The following is a 20,569-nucleotide window of genomic DNA, read 5'->3' as shown; positions in this document are numbered from 1 at the left end:
AGAGACAGAAAATTAGGTGCTAAGCCTTGTAGTGCACCAATGACTCCAAATTTACAACCATAGCGGGGATAGTGAGTTGTTTGAAGATCCAGAGATACAGAGATTGGTAGGAAAATTGAACTACCTTACTGTCACTCGTCCCCGACATTGCTTATGCCGTTAGTGTGGTAAGTCGGTTTATGTCTTCCCAATTGTTGCTCATTGGGAAGCCTTGGGACAAATCTTGTGCTATCCAAGGGAGCTCCAGGAAGAGGTTTGTTATATGGTAATCATGGGCATTTAAATGTTGAATGTTTTTCGATGCCGACTGGCTGGATCTAAGGTTGATAGGAGATCAACTCATGGATATTGCGCTTTTTGTTGGAGGAAATTTGGTGTCTTGGAAAAGCAAGAAGCGAGTGTAGTTTCTCGATCTAGTGCTGAATCCGAATACAGAGCCATGGCACAATCAAGATGTGAGGTAATGTGGATATTTCAATTACTAGATGAGACAGGTTTTAAGACCCCCCTGCCTGCGAAATTGTGGTGTGATAATCAAGCTGCTCTCCATATTGCATCTAATCCGGTATTTCATGAGCGGACCAAACATATTGAGATTGATTGTCACTTTGTTCGTGAAAAGATTCAACAATGATCATTTCAACAGACATATCAAACCGAGAGCAGTTAGGAGATATTTTCACAAAAGCTCTGAATGGAGCTAGGATTGACTACATTTGTAACAAGTTGAGCATGATTAACATCTATGCTCCAACTTGAGGGGGAGTGTTATGGAAAGTCAATCATTATATTATTTCTGTGTATATTCTGTATTCTGTATTCCTATTTAGGATTTCTTATTTAGGATTTCTTCCTAATTAGTATAACACAATTATAGGAATCAATTGTATATAAATACCCATGTACAGATTAATTGAAATATATATGAGAATCATCTCTTTCTACAGAGATCTTACGAAAATAGGCCGGTCCTAATTCATCTCTAAAAGCTAGTTGAACTCCAAATCTTCTTCACAATCGTTTGGGTCATCCAAGTATCTCTGAGTCATGTTAGCTTGAGAAATAAACTTGTACTTCATTCCTTGAGTGAATCAATACTTCAATAGCAGGGTTGCATATTTGTTTGATATTGCTTATTCGAATGTTTGGGGTCCAAGTCATGTCTGTTCAACCTTGTGTGTTCAATAATTCATTACTTTTGTTAATGATTATTCTCGATGCATTTGGTTATTTCCAATGAAAAATTGTTATGAACAATTTTCTATCTTTCAAAAATTTTTGCAGAAATTTGCAATCAATTTGGTGTCTTAATTAAAGTGTTGCATAGTGATAACACACGAGAATATTTCTGTCATTTCTTTAATCAGTTCATGTCTTCTTAGGGAATCACTCAGCAATCTTCTTGTGCACATACTCCTCAATAAAATAGAGTTGCCGAACGAAAGAATTGACATTTCATTGAAAAAGCTCGTACCTAGCTCATACATCATAATGTTTCATATGATGTTGTTTTGGTGGATTTTGTTCTTCCTGCTTGTTATTTAATTAATAGAATGCATTCTTCTGTTTTGCAACATAAAAGTCTTCTCTCTCTTCTATTTCCATATCAAAATCCCTACCATCTTCCACTTCTTGTGTTTGGGTGTACATGTTTTATTCATGACTTGTCTCTTGGGAAAGACAAACTTCAACATAAATCAATTAAATGTGTCTTTTTAGGACACTCGGTGTTTAAAAAGGTTACAAATGTTATGATTTAATCACGAATAAATTTTATATCTCAGCAAATATAACCTTTTTTGAGACATTTACATATTTTTCACCAAAAACAATAATAAAATCTTGTCTCTACGACTCTTCCAATTCTCACTCTTCTTGCTTCACAAGTCACAGCACCTCCCCTTCGAGTCTACTTGCATCGTCCTCAACTTGCTAACCCAAATAATGTTTCTCAAAGTGATACATGTAACTCTCTCCCAGATCACTATTCTCCTGCACCACCACCTTCTGTACCGGTCATGCCTCCTGCAGAAATAGCAACTCCAGCTATTATTCTTTGAAAAGGTATTCATTCTTCTCGTAACTCTCATTCTATTTACAATTTATTGAGTTATCACCACTCATCTCCTTCATATTATGCCTTTATCTCCCATATGTATAATGTCTCTATATTAAAGACTATCAGTGAAGCATTATCTCATCTTCTCGTAACTCTCATTCTATTTACAATTTATTGAGTTATCACCACTCATCTCCTTCATATTATGCCTTTATCTCCCATATGTATAATGTCTCTATATTAAAGACTATCAGTGAAGCATTATCTCATCCAGGGTGGCATAATGCTACGGGTAAGGAGATGATTGCCCTACATACTAATGATATTTGGGAGTTGGTTCCATTGCCATAAGGTAAATCTGTTGTTGGTTGCTGCTGGGTATATATAGTCAAGGTTGGTCCTGCTAAAAAAGTTGATCGACTAAAGCTCGCCTTATACCCAAGGGTTACATAGATATTTGGACTTGATTATGGACACACTTTTTTACCTGTGGCTAAGATTGCATATGTCCCATTGCTAATCTCTCTAACGATGATTCATCATGGCTCACTGCATCAGCTTGATATTAAAAATACATTTTTACATGGGGAGTTAGCTAAAGAGATATATATAGAGTAACCACCAGGGTTTGTTGCTCAGGGAGAGTCTGACTTGGTTTGCCATCTACGATGGTTATAATGTAACTGTCGTTATTTAAAGGTTTTTTCGGCTTACTATTTCCGTTACCATCGTCATTTAACGGATTTTTAAATTTGTAACTATAAAAGCCGTTTGGCCATTATTTAAAGCTAATGGCTGTTACCAACCATTAACAACTGTTACTTTTTTAGCCAAGAATTCTTTTTTTTTTTTTTCCTTCTTCATGTGAAATACAATAGAGGACACCTTTTTTGGGTATATCTTGGTTTATTCATTTCAACACATTTTTATTTCTTTCTAGGTAATTAAGTCATTTTCTCTCAACTTTCTCTCAAATTTCTCCACAATCAACTCAAGTGAAATCCTTCATTTCTGTACAAATTTTTGAGCTTAAGCATAGATTAGCAAATAGACAAGGTAGTTGTTAAGTGAATGAGATTAAAAGGTGAGTTATTGTTTCTTTTACTAAATTTTAGCTATTTTTAAATCATTTTTAGGTAAATATATAAATAATTAGAAAATAATATTAAAGAAAGTTTTAAGCTTTAATAATATTTGTTAAATATAAAGTTGGGCTTTGGCAAGATAAAATTTAAGAAAAATTAATAATTATGAAATTAACACTTGAAGTTAATTTCATAAATTAAATAGCAAGCGTACAACCTAAGCTAATGACCAAAGCTCCTAGTCCCAGTCCTAAAATCAAAGTCAAGATAATCAAGAACCTTCGATGCATTCATTTGGTTGGTAATAAGGTTATTTATTTACTATCTTTGTTATTTTGGTTTTAAATTAATTAATACTAATGATATGTAAGAATGGTCGATTTAATGGCCTTATTTGATGTATTTGTGTTTATTATTTAGTTGTATATCTTAGTTTGAAATATATCTTTGAATATTTATTTATTTCATGGATTTTGCAAATTTTTGAAAAAAAATTTGTATAGCAACAAGCCGTTACCATTATGTTGCGATCATTACAGACATGTTTCCGTTACTCATAATCGCTGCCGCGAACACGGCCGTGACCGCGATTTAAAACCATGACTAAGAGCACTATATGGCTCAAAGCAATCTCTGAAAGCATGGTTTGGTTGATTCAATGCTATAATCCAACAGTTTGGAATGTTTTGGAGTGAAGTTGATCTTTCATTGTTGTTTTGTTATGGTAAGCATGGTAAAAGTATTTTTCTGGTGGTCTATGTTGATGACATTTTTATAATAGGCAGTGACAATGATCAAATCTCTCAGCTCAAACAACATTTGTTTAGTCGCTTTCAAACTAAGATTCTGGAAAAATTGAAGTACTTTTTGGGGATTGGGGTAGTGCAACCCAAAACAAGCATAGCAATTTCACAAAGGAAATATGCTGGAGGAGACGGACATGTTAGATTGCAAACCAATAGATACCCCCTATGATCTAAATGTCAAACTTGTTCCTTGCCAGGGGCAGCCAGTGGAAGATCGTGGTAGATAGCAAAGATTGGTTGGAAAGCTAAATTATCTCGCAATAATATGGCCAGATATTTCTTTTTTGCTGTGAATGTTAGTCAATTTCTCCAGGCTCTAGGCTCAATGCAATTCTCCTTGGGATGCCGTAAGTCGAGGTCCTCAGATATATCTATCGGAATATCACTTGTGAGAACAAGTCCCACATTGGCAGTGTACAAGAAAATTAAAGGGCATATAAGTGCTGACAAACCAAACCAGCCATTTTGGTGATGGAGAGGTCAGTCTCAAGCCCAATTCGACACGTCGCCTTCTAGTTTGATATTCTCACTCATTGCTCCATAATTATCAACGTGGTACTAGAGTAGGTCAGGACCTGATTTCAATGCAATTTCTCGATGTTGTCACTGCATTTTAGTTTCAGATTTCAAGTGTCAACCGGATGTCCCAATTGCCACTTGAGGGAGAGTGTTGGAATATCACTTGTTGGAACAAGTCCCACATCAGTAGTATACGAAAAAAAATATATACATATTAAAGGGCATATAAGTGTTGACAAACTAAAATGAAATGACTGAGGCTACTTTGGTGATGGGGAGCTTAGTCTCAAGCCCAGTTTAACCTGTAGCCTACCAGTTTGATATTCACACTCCAAGGTCCATGATGATAAGGTTTATCATTCTAATGAACTGTATATCTTGTATCTTTCTTATCTTTGCTTAGTGTAACAAACCTTAGCTCACTGTAACAATATCCTCTAGAATTCTTGTATGGCTCAAACACTATGTATCTATATGTGTAATCTCATTTAACAATGATGACTAAGACTTATCTTTTATATGGCATTAGCGTTCGGACTGAATTGTGGGTTTCAGTCGCCCATAATTGGGCTCGTATTGGGTTAATATTAACTACTCATCCAGTAATAGCTATGTGGTTGCACTTGAAGGGCGAGTGTTGGGAATCTAAGTCCCACATTGGGAATAAATCAAAAATTAAAATTTGAATTTAAGTGATTGGGTTACGATATTAATTTGGCTTAGTCATTTTGATGTGTAAAGTAATTTAATCACTTATATAAGCCTAGATTAAAATGAATTAATGCGTAATATGTCTAGCATTCTCTCCAAATTTAACATAGTCCAACACTTTATTGAACAATAGTAGGTGGCTTGCAATACTTGAATATTACTCGACCATATGTGGCTTGTTGTGTCAACAAGTGTCGCAATTCATGCATGCCCCATCCATTAGTCATTGGTTGGCTGTTAATAGGATCTTACGCTACCTTCAGTCCACAAAATATTATGGTTGCTTCTTTCAAAATCTAAAGTCTTTGCTTTGCATGCTTATAGTGGTGTCGACTTTGCATGACAAGTGGTATGCCATTTATATGGGTACGAATCTCATCTCTTGGCTATTTTAAAAGCAATTCACAGTTGCTAAATCTTCAATGAAAATTGAGTACAAAGTCATTGGTACAACCACAGCAGACCTCACATGGATCCAATCATTGCTTCGTGACATTCAGCTGCTTCCTGTTTCCACTCCCACTCTTTGGCGTGATAATGTGGGAACTACTTATCTCACCTCCAACCCCATCTTCTACTCAAGAATGAAACATGTGGAAGTAGATTATCATTTTGTGAGGGACAAGGTCAGCAAGAATGAGCTTCATTTTTGGTACTTGTCTTCTTAGGACCAAATTGCTGATTGTTTAACTAGACCACTTCCACAAAGCAGGCATGATGCTTTACGGCACAAGCTTACAATTCTACCCATGCAACCTGTTTAGGATTGCGAGAGGGTGATAAGGTTTATCAACTTAGCTCACTGTAATAGTGGTCTCTAGAGTTCATTTATAGCTCAAATGCTCTGTATCTATATATGTGTAATCTCATTCAGCTATAGATAACTGAGACTTATCTTCTACACATAATTCTCAACAATATCAAAAATAGGGTCAATCACATGTTGGGTATTTCGATGGGGATTGGGCAGGATCTCCCGCAGGTAGGTGATCTACTTCAGGATATTGTGTCATGATTGGAGGTAACCTAATATCCTGAAAAAGTAAGAAGTAGGATGTAATCGCCAGGTCGAGTGTAGAAGTAGAATATCGAGTTATAGCTAATGGCCCTAACTACTAGTGAACTTATTTGGTTAAAACAACTTCAAGAATTGAGATGTGAAGTTAAGCAAATGAGGTTAATATGTGATAATCAAATTGCCCTTTATATGGCCTCAAATTCAGTTTTCCATGAGAGAATAAAACATATAGAGATCAATTGTCACTTTCTTAGACAGAAGATTGAATAAGGATGTATTGCTACCAATTTTGTTAACTCAAATGATCAATTAGTAGATGTTCTCACTAAGTCCCCTCGAGGTGCTTGGATCAGATACATTTGTAACAATCTTGAAGCATATGATATGTGTGCTCCTGCTTGAGTGGGATTGTTGAGATATTTTTCCTGATTTACTCTAAATTAGTTGCTGATAATTATATAAATAGGAATTAGAGTCCTTGTGTAATTATGATAGCTTGATAGCTTCCAATTTTTTTATTAACTGTAACTATATATATTGAGATTGTTCTTGAATGAATAAATAAAGCTTTCCTTTCGCAAATATTCTCTTATTCTCTTCTCTTTTCACAATATTCAAGACTGCTGATCAATCTTTAGCAGCACCTCCTGGTATATGTAGTGTTACTGTATTTTATATTGGTTTTAAGGATTGTCATTTTGTTTATTTCTAGGCTTGTTTGCTACTTTAATGTCTGACATGTGATAATTTCTTCTTGCAGGATATCGAAATGCAACGAGGAAAGCCACTGTATCTGAATGAGGAGCGTTATGCTGCTCTAATATACATGGTGAGAGAGGTTTTGGTATCTTTGTCACCCTACACAACAACTCCCCCTGCACCCGCGCCCCCCCACACCCCACCCCCCCTCCCGCGCAGACAAAATAAATAAATAAATGAAAAGTTTAAAATTCTTGTTTCACTATGCAAAAAGGTTACGTCTTAGTGAGCTACTAGACTACCCAAAAAAGAAACTGGTTTAAAATGAGATGTCATTTATAGCTCACTGGGTAATTACTTGCATTATATGTATGGTTGAGTGTGTCTTATTTATGTTTGTTCTCTTTGTACTTGATTGACTTGGTAATTATATTTGTTAGGTTGCTTCTCACGGCCTTGATCGAAGTTCTGAAGTCCTTGGACAAACTACCTTTGGATCTATATTCTCAGTCTAGTTTGGAAGGTGTTCTTCATTTTTAGTTGGGTGTGGGGCATTGGACTTTGGACTCCTGAACTATGTTTTGGCTCCATCACTGCTGGCTTCACTGTAGGGCACTCCTAATTGAACTATACGGATGTCACCTCCCTGCATTTGGTTGGGTAGGAAAAAGGTATTCCTGTTCTCTCTATTCTTATTTTAGTTAAAATATAACAGGGAAGAGATCCTGATTTCAGTGTTGGTTATTGCCAAGTCACAGCATAGAATTGGGCTCAGAGAGCTAGGGCACGTTTTCTGCAGATAAATACCCATCTCACACATTTCTGGCCATTATCTGTGAATGCAAGTAGAAAAATAGGATTACGTTTGCTTGGGGGTTTTATCTGCTCAGTTTTTGCTTTCCTTTTTACCCAACAAAAGTCATTTTCTACTTTTTTGTATTGCAGAAAGAGTCTTAGCCTAATATCTTTACATGATGGAATTTTTGCGGGCGTTTTGGAGTCTTCTCTCCATGAGTTAGAAAGGCCTGGTCTCATGGTTTTGTCTGGTGTGCAATGGTTGTAAAGTTCCTATTGCATTGGAAGCCCCATTTGCAATCATGTTTCACTAAATAAGCGATGTCCTTCATGCAACAATCACATCTGTATACGATGACCAGCTGCTTGAACTGTACAGCTTTTTGTTCTTTTCTAAATCAAGTAGCAGATAAAAAGCCAGTATTTCCCTATGTCCTCATTTTCTCTAATGGTTTTTTCTGTCCTTCCGTGTCTGTTTTCATTGTGATCCTTTCTGGGATGGGATTTTCAGCTGGCAAAGTTTGGGTGAGTCGTGCGTGAGGAAACTGGTGGATGACATTTTGTAAATGTTGTATATAGTTCATCTTTATCATTCTAGCGAACAGCTTGTTTTTTTATTTTATTTTATTTTATTTTTATTTTTTAAATGATAAGGTAGCTCAAAATTTTAATTGATTTCGACCGAGCAATTAATAATTCATTTTGTTGTTGTCTGGTTGAAATATATAATTTTAGATCACAATTGGCTGCCATCTCGTGCTTTTGAGCTGTTGCTTTGCTATTATTATTTCTACTGTTATTAAACCCGGCATATGTCGAATCGATGGATTGATGGGTTACTTGTTGAACGAGTTGGTGATTCAATTTAATTATTTAGAATTAAATTTTTAATATTTATTAGGTTATTATATATTTTTAATAGTATTTTAAAATTTAAATATAATTTTTTTTTAATTTTAATTATTATTGTTAACATTTATGGATAATTTTCAAAGTATTTTTCGTAATGTTTTATCATCTTTTAATATTTATAAAATATTTTATAATATTTATTGTATAAATAAAAGATATAGCAGTTTGCTTCCATGAATGAAGAGAAAATAAAATTTTGTTTGTTTTAAAAAGATTACAGTTCTAACTTTATTGTAGATTAAAGGTTTGCGGAAGCTATAACTCGTTAGATGATTAGTCAAATTTTTAGTTCGGTTTCTCAATATTTTGATTTATAGTTTCGGTTTAGTTTTTGATATTTTAGTTTTATTTTTTATTTTTTATTCAATATACGATGTTTATTAGAGTCAAACTTATATAATTTCAAATCTATCAGATCTTTTTTTTTTTTACAGTATATATATAATTTTTTTATTAATTAAAATTTTATTGTGTTAATATAATTTTGACATTACTTATAATTTATTTTTGCTTAATTAATTATAATGAAATTATATACATTCATTGACTATAATAATAATAATAATAATAATAATAATAATAATAATAATAATAATAATAATAATAATAATAAAGGTTAAATGAAAACCAAATAAAAAATATTTACTTCAATTATTAATTCAAATTAAATCTTTAATTTTATTAATTTAATAATTAATTTTTCATTTCATTTTTAATTTTAATAATAAATTTAATTAAAAAAAATTAAATTTATGAATTGATAAATTATTTAAATATTTTCATTTTTATATTGCCAATTTTAACTAATCTATATAATTTTAATTTGTTCAATCATTTTAATATTTTCATTAATTTAAACAAATTTTTTAATAAAAAAATATAATAATTAAATAATATATTTGATATTATTATTTAATTTTATTTATTTCTCTTTTTATTATATTTTTTATTCATATTTTTTTCATTATTTTATTTCAAATTTAATGTTTAAACATAACATATTAAAATCAGCATAAATTTAATTATAATTTTCAAAATAATAAATATTTAATTAAGTAAAATTTTATTTTTATTTGATTCATGATAATAATTACTATAAAATGATTAAAATTAATGTTATTAATTTTGGTAAATATTTGAATTAATTTAATTAATTCAATTATCTTATTAAATTAATTGTTAAAATTAAAATTAATGAAAAAATTTTGCACTTAGATTGATAAAATTAAAAGTATTCTTGAAATTGAAAAAATTTATAAAATTTAAATTGTTTTATATTATTTAGATTAATATACCAATCTTTTGTTTCTATTTAGATTTTAATAAAAAACAACCGAATTAAAATAAAAATATAAATTTAGCTCAGTTTTTAATATTTTGATTCTTTTCCCATTTTGATCTAGTTTTTATATTCGGTTTGGAGTACCATAACTATGCATAGCCTTTAGTTGTGAACTATTTCCTAATTAAAATTTTAATATTTATTAAATTATTTTCAAAGTAAATTATTGAATAATGTTAAAAAATTAATAAAATATATTTATTTTTATAAAATTTATAGATTTTATTAAGATTAAAAATTGAACATTTTAAATGTTGCACAATATAAGAAATAACTGTATTTATTATAAAAAAAATAAAAATAAATTCTTTTGTAAAAAATAAAAATAATTTTAATACATTTTATATGTGATAATTCAGTTGATGGTTATCAACATTTAAAAAAGCAACCAGTCAAGTGTAGTCATTATTATATTTATTTGTTTTAGGGAAACGAAGGGTATTCAATAGAATAACCAGGACCACAACTACAAACCCCAGCCTAAAACTAGAGAGGGCCTGAACTCTTAAACCGAGAAGCCGGCTTTTGTTACGATGATATTATTATTATCATTAGGCTTTACAAATTAATAATTTAGTTTTGATATTTATTCATATGAGATAATTAAATAATTGTATATAATAAATTAGCAGATATAATAGAAACCTATGCCTGCAGAGCACACCGCGACGTGATTTCATCAGCCTTCAATTCCAGTGGTGAAGAAGCTGAACACTTTTGCAATGTGATACGAGACCACAAAATGAATACAAATATCAAGCTTCTCGATCATGGATATAGTAGAATAATGAACGAACCCACTGAGGAAAAATTGCCATCCTTACCTAAGCTTTTCAGGAACAATGTTGCACTAGTGCAGCTTATGAAAAGAGAAGGAACCTTTTGATTTGAAAATCTAACTTCTCTTCAAAGCTGTACACTTGATAGTTACCCACAAAAGTAATTGGGACCCGTCATCTCTTATTCTATATCTCCATGATATAATGGAAGAAGAAGTCCCCACATACATGAAAACACGGGGTGAACATATCTGCAAGATGATCGACAGGAGTGGCATTGACAAAATGACATCGATTGAATTGAACATTGTTACTGTGTCAAGATACTGGAAAATCCAGTTACCACTCGGGAACTGTCGGCCAAAATCTTTGAGAATATGCCCATTCCGCATCCCTGAGAATTAATTAAACAACCGCATTAGAAAATTTGTTTCCTTCTTTTAATATCCATGCTGACTCAACTCGAAACAAACAACATAAATATATGTGAAGAAATGGGAAAAAGCGAAGGGGGGGAGGGGGTTGTTTAGATGCGCAAAGTTTAGAACTTGTGCAACAATAAGCATAAATGAATGTAAACCTTGGAACCTGTGAACATTTCCACATTCTCAATTGGTTTTACATGAATTTGTAGGCATTGACCATACAATGCAGTCTGTGACTACAATCCAACCAAATACTTATCTGCACCCCTGAACAATTTGGGATTGACCTATTGAGCACATAAACTATTTTTTTAACCTATTGAATACTTAATAAAATCATAATAATTGAACACAAATTGGTACAATCAGCACAAATAGTGTAATCATGAGCCAAGGAGCAAGTAAACAGCAAAAGAGGGATCCAACATGGCAGATTTAATGGCTCTGATATGACTAAAAGATCCAGCTGCTGCAAAGAAAAGAGAAAATCTCCTTCCCCTTCATCTTTCTCTCGCAATCCTTTTCCAGCCCTTTTCACTTCCATCACAAATTTTCTCCATGAAAGCTCCAGTAAGGTTTTTCAAATGATATCTCCTCACAAATTCAACAAATTTGCAATTTAAATTTAAACAAACCGAAACATAGAATTTTGTTCACTAATCTGAGCTCCATTGCCAAATTGGCAATTCATTTTTTTTTTCCTCAGAAATTTTGCATTTTATAAGTTTTGAATTCCATGAAACCCAGAACCATCTCTCTGCCATGGTGGTTGTGCTTTGTTCATTCCAATGCCTCGCAACCATTGCCACAACCACGTTCCACTTTCAAGGACTTATTCTGCTCTGAGTCCACCAATGACAAGTAGGAGATGAAGGCAATAAACAACAGTGTAAACTTTTCACCCTCTGATTTTGATTTTGAAGATGATCAGAACAAGTAGAGTGTTCAAGCTATGAAAGAAATTGGAAGAAAAAACTCCCTCTGCCTTATGATCCCTTTAACAAGAAGCCTGTCATCAAGGAGCACAATGACCCCAAAGACTGAACTTCAATTCATCTTCCATAAGATGCTCGCCACTTTATCTAAAGACAGCCTTACCCATGAGATATTGGAGCTCTTCTCTTAGATCAAGGACAAAGGCCACAAGTGGGGAGTAGAAGCTGGATGAAGCCAAGTAGTTTCTGTAGCAGATGAAGGAGAAGGGATTTACGCCTGATGAGAAGGCTGTCCTGGAGATTGTGAACAAGAAGAGGGGTGAGGTATTTAGAAGAGTCATCAACATTCGGTTCAGCAAGTAATTGTTCTGGTATTCTTTTAGTCTAGACATCAACAACTAATTAGTGATTAATCAAAGAATAGGAGGATTGTAAGGTTCATGCATTGGGGAGAAAATCTGTTTCGATTGTGATTGAGGTTGTTGACTGTGATTGTAACTGAGGGTTTGGGATTTTATCAGTTGACCATGAGAGAGAAGGGATGGGGATGGAAAAGAGACAAAGGCCGGGGGTGGGAGAAGGGAAGTGTTGGGGTTGCTTTGTCATTTTAGAGGGAAATTAGAGAACAGTCAGCAATAGGTGGAAATATTTCTGACATTTTTCACAATGTCACAGCATGTGTAAATCACACGTTTGTGATTGTGTCAATTTGTGTTTAATTATTATGGCTTTAATCAGTTTAAGCCTTCAATAGGTTAAAAATAGTTTAAGCATTCAATAGATTAATCCCAATTTGTTCAGGGGTGTAGATATGTATTTGGCCCTAAACTTTTCTGATCCTTCACGTGTTTTTCTCTCTACAAGGTGTGCACCTATAGAGCATACTATGTTGCTTGGACTTAGGAATAAATGCCACTTGCATATCCATGTCTAACACAGGCATGATCAATTTGTTCATAATTTTAAACTAAAGTACTCGTTGTCCATATTACGATTCCAGTGAGGGTAGTTACCCACTCAAAATAACTTAGATTCACCCTTTTAGGAATATTAAGGTACATGACCCATGGTAAATGCATCAAAATAAAATCTAATAGCAGTAGTTTGAATGAGATATTAAGAACAATAGAACTTGACAGTAAGTAGAATTGTGACTCACAGGTTGTCCTCTAGGTCACTCCCATCTTTGTTGCAAGAGAACAATCTTCACTTATAAGAGAGCTCCCATTCACAGAATTGGTGCTCTCACATTTCTCCTTGTCAAAAGTAAACTCAAGTTGCCTTTCTACAGACTTGAAAACGGCAGTTCTTTTGGATTTCAACCTGTATGGGGGAGATGCATTAAAAGCTTTACCATTAGACAAGGAGGTGCTATTATCTGGACGAGGACTGTTGCACACATTTCCTTCTTGAGACCCAGCCTTCTCTGAAGTATTCTCAATTCTTCTCTGTAACCTGTCTTCAACAGATTCTTGACCTACTTTCCCAATTTTACTAGGAAGCAGGTGCATTTGACTTCCAGTCTTTCGCTTTCGAAATATGGATGGCGTGTTTTGGTAGCTCTTAGCAGCAATTCTCAATATAGATTCAGGGCTTTGGGTGCTTAAACAACTACTCTTCACACAAGGTGGAGTGAAGGAACTAACGGGAGAAGAAATTGGGCTAGAACTGTACTCATGCTGCACTTGATGCATAACTAAAGTATCCATATCTATTGGAGTAAAAGTTTCTAATCGTGGTGGTTCATAATACAAAGAACCATAAGTTGATGTTTGAAACTGCAATTGAGACCCAATAACTTTCTCTTCATTAATTTCATAGTTGATTCCATAATTCTCACATTTTCGTAGCGACTTTGAATCACAGCAACTATGATATGTGACAAATGAATGCTGTTTACATTCTACACCTTCAGAATCAGTAGACTCATTTGGAAAAACGCTTGATGAAGCTGCCATATCTTGCACCAGAGCTAATGACTCTAATTCATCCTTGCCATTTTCTTCTAGCTTACATGCATCAGTAGTTCCTGATAAGGTTTGAGCAGTTGAATCTGAATCTTTACTCATCTTGGCGACAGCAGGTTTATTCGAATCTTCACTTCCACTTCGGATACTAGTTTTTGCAACTGAAGGAAGTTTCCGTGAAGAAAAAACAATATCACTCTTTACAACAGCAGGAAGTTTCCCTGTAGCCAAATAGAAATCTAATTTTTTCTTCAAGGAACTATTCCAGTGATTCTTTATAGAGTTATCAGTCCTGTATTAAAAAAAAAAAAATGGGAGTCAATTCAAGATTTAGCTAGAACTAAAATACAATTGCGAGCTTAAACTTTCCATGAGGCTGCTCCCCTCTATCTGGATTCATATCAATACCTTCTTCCTTGCAGGGGGTCATTAGGCCCAATGACCTTTTGTAAACTAAGACGTAGAAGCAAAACTGCTATTTTAAGGCATGTAATATAACTTCACCCCATATAATAGATCTCAATAGGCCAGAAATATAGTATATTAAGCAAGGATCACTATTAAGTTCAAAAACACACTTACATTGCTAGCAACTGCCCTATTCCAAATGATGAGCTACTACAAACATAATGCACCATTGATATCAAAATGAGAAGATTTCACTCCCATTCAAATTTCAGAGTCCATCAATACAAAATTAAATCAAATGACTAAGAAACATCCTTAAAACTAGATAAAATCAAATAAGAATTGGCACATGTCATGATTAAGGATGTTAGTGAGAGCTAAGTGAGTGAGCTGGCTAGTTGAGCAGAGAGTTGGTTAGTAAATCAGTTATAGGATGGGGTGACTTGTATATAAAGGTTTTGCATTGTAATTGATAGAATCAATCATTAATTCAATATGCAACAGATATTTTCTCTCTAATTATGGTTCTCTCTCTTCTTCTTCTTCTCTCTCTCTCTCTCTCTCTCTCTCTCTCTCTCTCTCTCTATCACCCCCTGTTTCCTGATCTTCTTCTGTTCTGTACTGTTTCTTCCTTCCGCTTCTCTTCCCTTCATTCTTCTTCTTCTTCTTCTTCTTCTTCAGTTTTGGTGTTTTGGTGCCTTGAGGCCTTGAGAACCTTACAAAGTGACCATTGGTATCAAAGCAACCATCAATTCAATATACAACAGATATTTTCTCTCTAATTCTTGATCTCTCTCTTTTCTCTCTCCCTCTCTTTCTCTCTCTCCATCATCCCTTCTTTCTTGATCTTCTTCTGTTCTGTACTGTTTCTTCCTTCCGCTTCTGTTCCCTTCATTCTTCTTCTTCTTCTTCAGTTTTGGTGTTCTGGTGCCTTGAGAACCTAAGTGACAATTGGTATCAAAGCCAACGACCCAGGGCTTCCTAAAATTACAGTTTCTTCTTCTGCTGTTCTCTTTATTCTTCTTTCTTTCTTTCTTTCTTGAAGTTCTCCTTTCTTCTTTTCTTGATTTTCACTCAAAATTCCCTTTCCTTGTCTTCCTAGTCTTCTTTTCGAGAATCAAAACCCTATTGTTTCTCAGGAAACAAATCTTTTCTTATCAATCTTTTTACTGTTTTAGGTGTTACAACAGTCAGGTCGTGAAAACACTATCTTGGGAACAAAAAATTTTAAAATTGGAACATGCAATGGTTGAAATTATCGAGAGGGAATTGAAAAGATATGAAGAATAGCTGGATCAACAATTGGAAAAATTAGAAAAGCTGTTTGAAGAGCAAATAGAAAGGTTGGAGAATATTGAATCAAATAACGGCCGTTACGTTATTTACAAGTTTTAAAGGAGGCCGTCACCCGTTAGGCCGTTATTTACGGGCCTATTTTGATTTGCAAAATAACAGCCGTTACCATTGTTAAATAACAGTAACGGCCTTTAAATAACGGTAACAGCTGTTAAATAACGGTAACGGCCGTTAAATAAAGGTAACATTTTGGTGGTAATAAGATTAGTTATTTACAATTTATATAATTATTTCAGATCAAAATTAGTTAATGTTAATGATGTCCAAATATGATAGATGATAACGTCTTTATTTGATATATAAATACTTAGTATATAGTTGTATATCTTAATTTTATTTATTTCTACCAATATCTACTCATTTTATGAACTTTGCAAATTTTTCAAAAAAATTTACGTAACGCCAGGCCGTTACCGTTACGTTACGGCTGTTACAGGCCCGTTTCCGTTACCTGCGATGACTGCGATTGTGACCACGACCGCGATTTAAAACCATGTTGGAGAAATCAAGTTAAGCTGCACAACCCAAAGATCAATCTCAAGAATTGGGGCAGAAATTCTGAATTCTAGAAGAAACGATCAATCAGGGTTTTAAAGAAAATGTTTCCATAATTGTTTCCAGCAGCAGGGTTGAATCAAGAACACTGATTGAAGCTTCGCAATTCGTTGTCATTCAGAAAGGAAGCAATCTTGAACCAGAATTGAAGGTGGGTGAGTGCCTCGCTATTATTGGAAAAATGGAAGATGCCAACAGCAAATTGGAACTCTCAAAGCAAAGTAACCATGGCATGATTCTTGCTTTTGAATCTATTGAAGTTTCAGAAAGAGAATTTGGGGTGTCATTAAAAAATTCTGGGTATGCACAATTAATTCCCAAAACTGAATCTTTTGTTGCTGAGATTCTTGGAGAGGTTCTTGAAAAAGAGAAAAATAGAAGTGCTATAAAGAGGGTGGGCATTGTAAGCAAGTTGCAGTATTTTAGGAGATTGTAAGCCCGGTTCCTGGGATTTTCTGATTCTAATGGAAGATAAATGGGAGATATCAAGAAGGCCAATGCAAAGTCTTTATATACAATTCACTCCCTATTTTACAATCTGTAACTGATTTACTAACCAACTCTCCGCTCAACTAACCAGCTCACTCACTTAACTCTCATTAACATCCATAATCATGACAGCACACATGCATGATATGAAAAATATTCCTTATGCGAAAAAGTAGAAGTTAGAATTTTACACTTTAGCATCTTAAACATGCAATCGTCCACTAAAAAGCAAAATTTGCAAGTGAGACAAAAATTTTAGCACTTATTTTTATATAAATCCAAAATTCTTTTGATAAACATACTATTAAATAAAGCAAATTTTATGGACTTCTGCCAACTAAAAGAAAGTGAATGTCAATTTTTTTTAACATCAGAATTTCTCAAATTTACTAACTAAATTGTAGATAAAACCTTATATATAAATTCAATATAGTATCTCCCCCCCAACCCCCCACCAAAAAAAAAACAAAGGGATAAAGCACACACACATTTACAAATCAGGCAATAGTGGATACCTTCCAGACAAAACCTTAGCTATTTCAGCCCATTTGTTCCCATGTATCTGATGGGCATTCATGAGTGCCAACTCCTCCTCTAATGTCCAAGCACCATTCTTAATATCAGGATTCAAATGATTGTGCCACCTACAAATATTTGAAACAATGCTTTCACAACTATATAAATCAATCATCAATACTTTTCCCTTCATGATGTTTTACCTTCATGCGAAAAGTAGAATAAAAAATGATATATACTCTTCAATGATTTTTAGTACGCAACAATACTGGTGATGACATGATAATTGTGCTAGTAAAATAACCACCACATGTGAGAAATAATGCATAAGAATGTATGGTCAGCTATAAAATTTTCAAGAATTCTTGAATCATACTTCCTGAAATTAAGGGGCACAAATGGACAATGCTAAATGGAATAAGTAATAGTCAGCATTGTTAAATAAAATCAACTTCGATTCCTTCACTTGTAAACTTTACCTTTCTCGGCATTGCTTCCCTATGCGACCAGGCAAAGACTTTGCTATGACAGACCACTTTGTGGGTCCATATTTTGCTACCAGATCAATAATTTTATCGTCCTCCTACACAATAAATAAGCAAAAGAAAGTTCACTGCATGAATTACAGTCTGAAAGAAAAGAAAGAATCACTCATGCTTGAATTACAACATACTAGATGAGATTGAGTTACAGAATTTAAGTGAGGTGCTAACCTCTTGAGTCCAAGGTCCTTTAACAAGATCAGGATTAAGAACCTTCTGCCATCTATGCAGACATTGCACTTCTGATCTATCAGGGAAAAACTCAGCTGCATGCACACAAATTTAAATTAAAAAATGCAAGAATCTTGAATTTCAAAGGAAAATAACTGCAAAAAATACTAAATTTTCCAAAATTAATGCCAACCATCCAGCCATCAATGTATTTCGTCATGCTACAAAATGTTTTATTTGTCAACATTAATTACAAATCAATCATTAGACTTATACCCTGGATCATAGCATCATTCTCCAGGGCAAATCTGTTCCTGAAGTATTTATTCACAGAATGCTCCACTAAATTCAGCTGCATATGTCAACATCACTAACTGTTATAGTTGTAGGTGTATAAGACAGTACATTTTATCCATATTAACTTAGGAGGAGAAAACAAGCATCTTCACCACAAGCACTTTCTATATCATTGCAAATGGAGGTTTGTCTCCCTACCGTGCCAAAAACATTGGATGGATGCAAATCTATCCTGGGCACAAATAATTTTGTGATCCACGCAACCAAAGTGACTTTCTTGATTTTCTTGGATTTGCTTTAAGATGTATCTTTTTAATCTCCACATTTAAGAAAACTCGCTCAAAAATAGTATATTATTAAAATATACAGTAAAAATAGTTGTGAAATACATTCCAAGAAATGCATCCAACCTATTTTCTTCCAACTTTTCCCCTTAAAAGCAGCAACAGCATTTCTTAATGTCTCATCCTGTAAAATATTAAAGAAGTTGTTAACAAATACTTAAGAAAAAGCATCTAATAATAACTGGCAGATGAGCCTTTGAACAAAATGAACAGATCTTAGAAGCAGCTATACGACAGCATTCTTGACTTGAAACTATCATGGATCCACACGTAATCTATTTTTAATAGCAAGGACGGTAAATACTTCAACAAATAGGCTAAAGATGGATATGTGGAAATGCAAGGACGCCAGTATAAGCATCGGACACATTTATAAGATTATAGAAGTGGCCTCCATTGAGGAAAAGTTGAGAGAAGTGAGATTGAATTGGACATGTGCAATATAGATCAATAAATGCACTGACACAAAAAAGTTGAGCATGTTGAAATTGTATGATAAAAGAAAGCAATTGGCAAGGGGCGAATAATAATTTAGCCAAGCGTATCAAGCTATTCCAGATTAAATACAATGACCAACTTGGAGAACATCAACCTCGAAGAAACAACGAACAAACAGAAGCCCAAAACCTTCTATCTATCCTATTATACATATGCAAGTTAAAATAAGTCCCAGCCCACGTACCTCCTCTAGAGTCCAGCCACCTTTTGCTCGCCTTATTGGCCCTGTGGTTCTCCTGCAAACCCAAATTCTCAATTCATCATTTCAAAAATTGTTTACAAGTTTTATGCATATTCAGTAGACTGCATACTTAAAATCATCCAAATCCAATTCCAACTACACAAAAAAAAAGTACTATATGAGAGAAAATAGGCATAAATATCCATTAATCACAGCTTGCTCAAAAACAGTAAGAGAGGGAGTTAATGGATAGTAACCTATGAATTGGTGAAGCTGTTGCTGGACTGGATACTCCCGGAGACTTGAGAATTGTACTGACACTGCCTTCAGATATAGACGAGCATGAAGCTGCTGTTAATTGCTTATTTTCAAGGCAGCACTCCTCTAACTTCACCTCACCCATCTCCTTATTCTAAAAACCAAAATTCCGAACACAATCAAAGAATAAAACAAAAACAATAAAAACCATAAACCCTTGACTAACCAGTGATCCTAAGCTACAAAACAAAACCTTAAAGTCCAAATTCTAGACCAATACAATCAATCCCACTCCGCCAAAGGCAGATAGAAACAAAACCTAGATATCTTACAAATCAGTAATTAGATCAAAAGAAAACAAGAAAAAAAGAAAATCGATTAAAATTCAAGAGTTTTTATCAAGAAAAACGAAATCTTATTCCAAATCAGAGCTACTTAAGGCTAAAGAAAAAACAGATTACACGATCAGAGACTGTGAAGACACGAAAAACAAATCAAAAGAAAAGTTTCAGAAACAAAAATAATGATTGTGCAAAAGCGAAAAGGAGATGAACTCTGCTTATAGAGAATTGGCGGGAATCGAAGTGAAGCTCATCGAGAGAAAGAAAGAAAGAAAGAAACAGTAACTGATCCTTTCAAGCCAAAGGGAAAGGAAAAGGAAATCACTCTGCCAAAACCCACAAGTGCTTTTGTTTCGAAAATCCTCGCCCGTTTAAGCGCAGGGACTATATATAGTGGATTTTTATGTAACGAATACATTAGCACCGACTGCCTCCGTTAATGGCCGTTATGGGGACCTTCTTGTTTTTGTGCTGTTCTAAAACCCCTGTTGCCTAACGCCGACTAACGGTGCTGGTTAGCGTTAGGGACCAAAGTTTGAACCTCAAACGGCACATAAAACT

The 20,569-nt window shown here is 34.0% G+C and overlaps 2 protein-coding genes across 3 annotated transcripts in view; one reads left to right on the top strand and one right to left on the bottom strand.

The window, feature by feature from the left end:
- Window positions 1–8,367, top strand: part of LOC110654925 (E3 ubiquitin-protein ligase PRT6) — a 63,248-nt gene extending 54,881 nt beyond the window's left edge. Inside the window, exons 16-18 of the mRNA XM_021811064.2 lie at window positions 6,959–7,027; window positions 7,338–7,568; window positions 7,843–8,367. Coding sequence (XP_021666756.2) covers window positions 6,959–7,027; window positions 7,338–7,412 — 144 coding nt within the window. The 3' untranslated portion in view covers window positions 7,413–7,568; window positions 7,843–8,367. The remainder of the gene's footprint in view (window positions 1–6,958; window positions 7,028–7,337; window positions 7,569–7,842) is intronic.
- Window positions 8,368–11,294: 2,927 nt separating this feature from the next.
- LOC110654924 (transcription factor MYB3R-5) lies at window positions 11,295–20,478 on the bottom strand. Of its 2 annotated transcripts, XM_058144083.1 has the most exons (9): window positions 20,223–20,478; window positions 19,667–19,823; window positions 19,413–19,464; window positions 18,797–18,854; window positions 18,090–18,184; window positions 17,856–17,959; window positions 17,376–17,504; window positions 13,245–14,344; window positions 11,295–12,379 (listed from the first exon to the last, which is right to left on the bottom strand). In XM_058144083.1, exons 2-8 carry the CDS (start codon window positions 19,810–19,812, stop codon window positions 13,255–13,257), a joined length of 1,674 nt encoding a protein of 557 aa, XP_058000066.1. In that variant the 5' UTR covers window positions 19,813–19,823; window positions 20,223–20,478; the 3' UTR covers window positions 11,295–12,379; window positions 13,245–13,254. The 2 variants fall into 2 exon arrangements, with proteins under 2 accessions (XP_058000066.1, XP_058000067.1); XM_058144084.1 differs by lacking the exons at window positions 18,797–18,854; window positions 19,413–19,464; window positions 19,667–19,823; window positions 20,223–20,478 and adding an exon at window positions 18,366–18,497.
- Between the last annotated feature and the right edge of the window lie 91 nt (window positions 20,479–20,569).

This window comes from Hevea brasiliensis, chromosome 3 (genome assembly GCF_030052815.1).
Source record: "Hevea brasiliensis isolate MT/VB/25A 57/8 chromosome 3, ASM3005281v1, whole genome shotgun sequence".
NCBI lineage: Eukaryota > Viridiplantae > Streptophyta > Magnoliopsida > Malpighiales > Euphorbiaceae > Hevea > Hevea brasiliensis.
The sequence above is the reverse complement of the archived record's forward strand: the minus strand, read 5'-3'. Positions and strand labels throughout refer to the sequence as shown.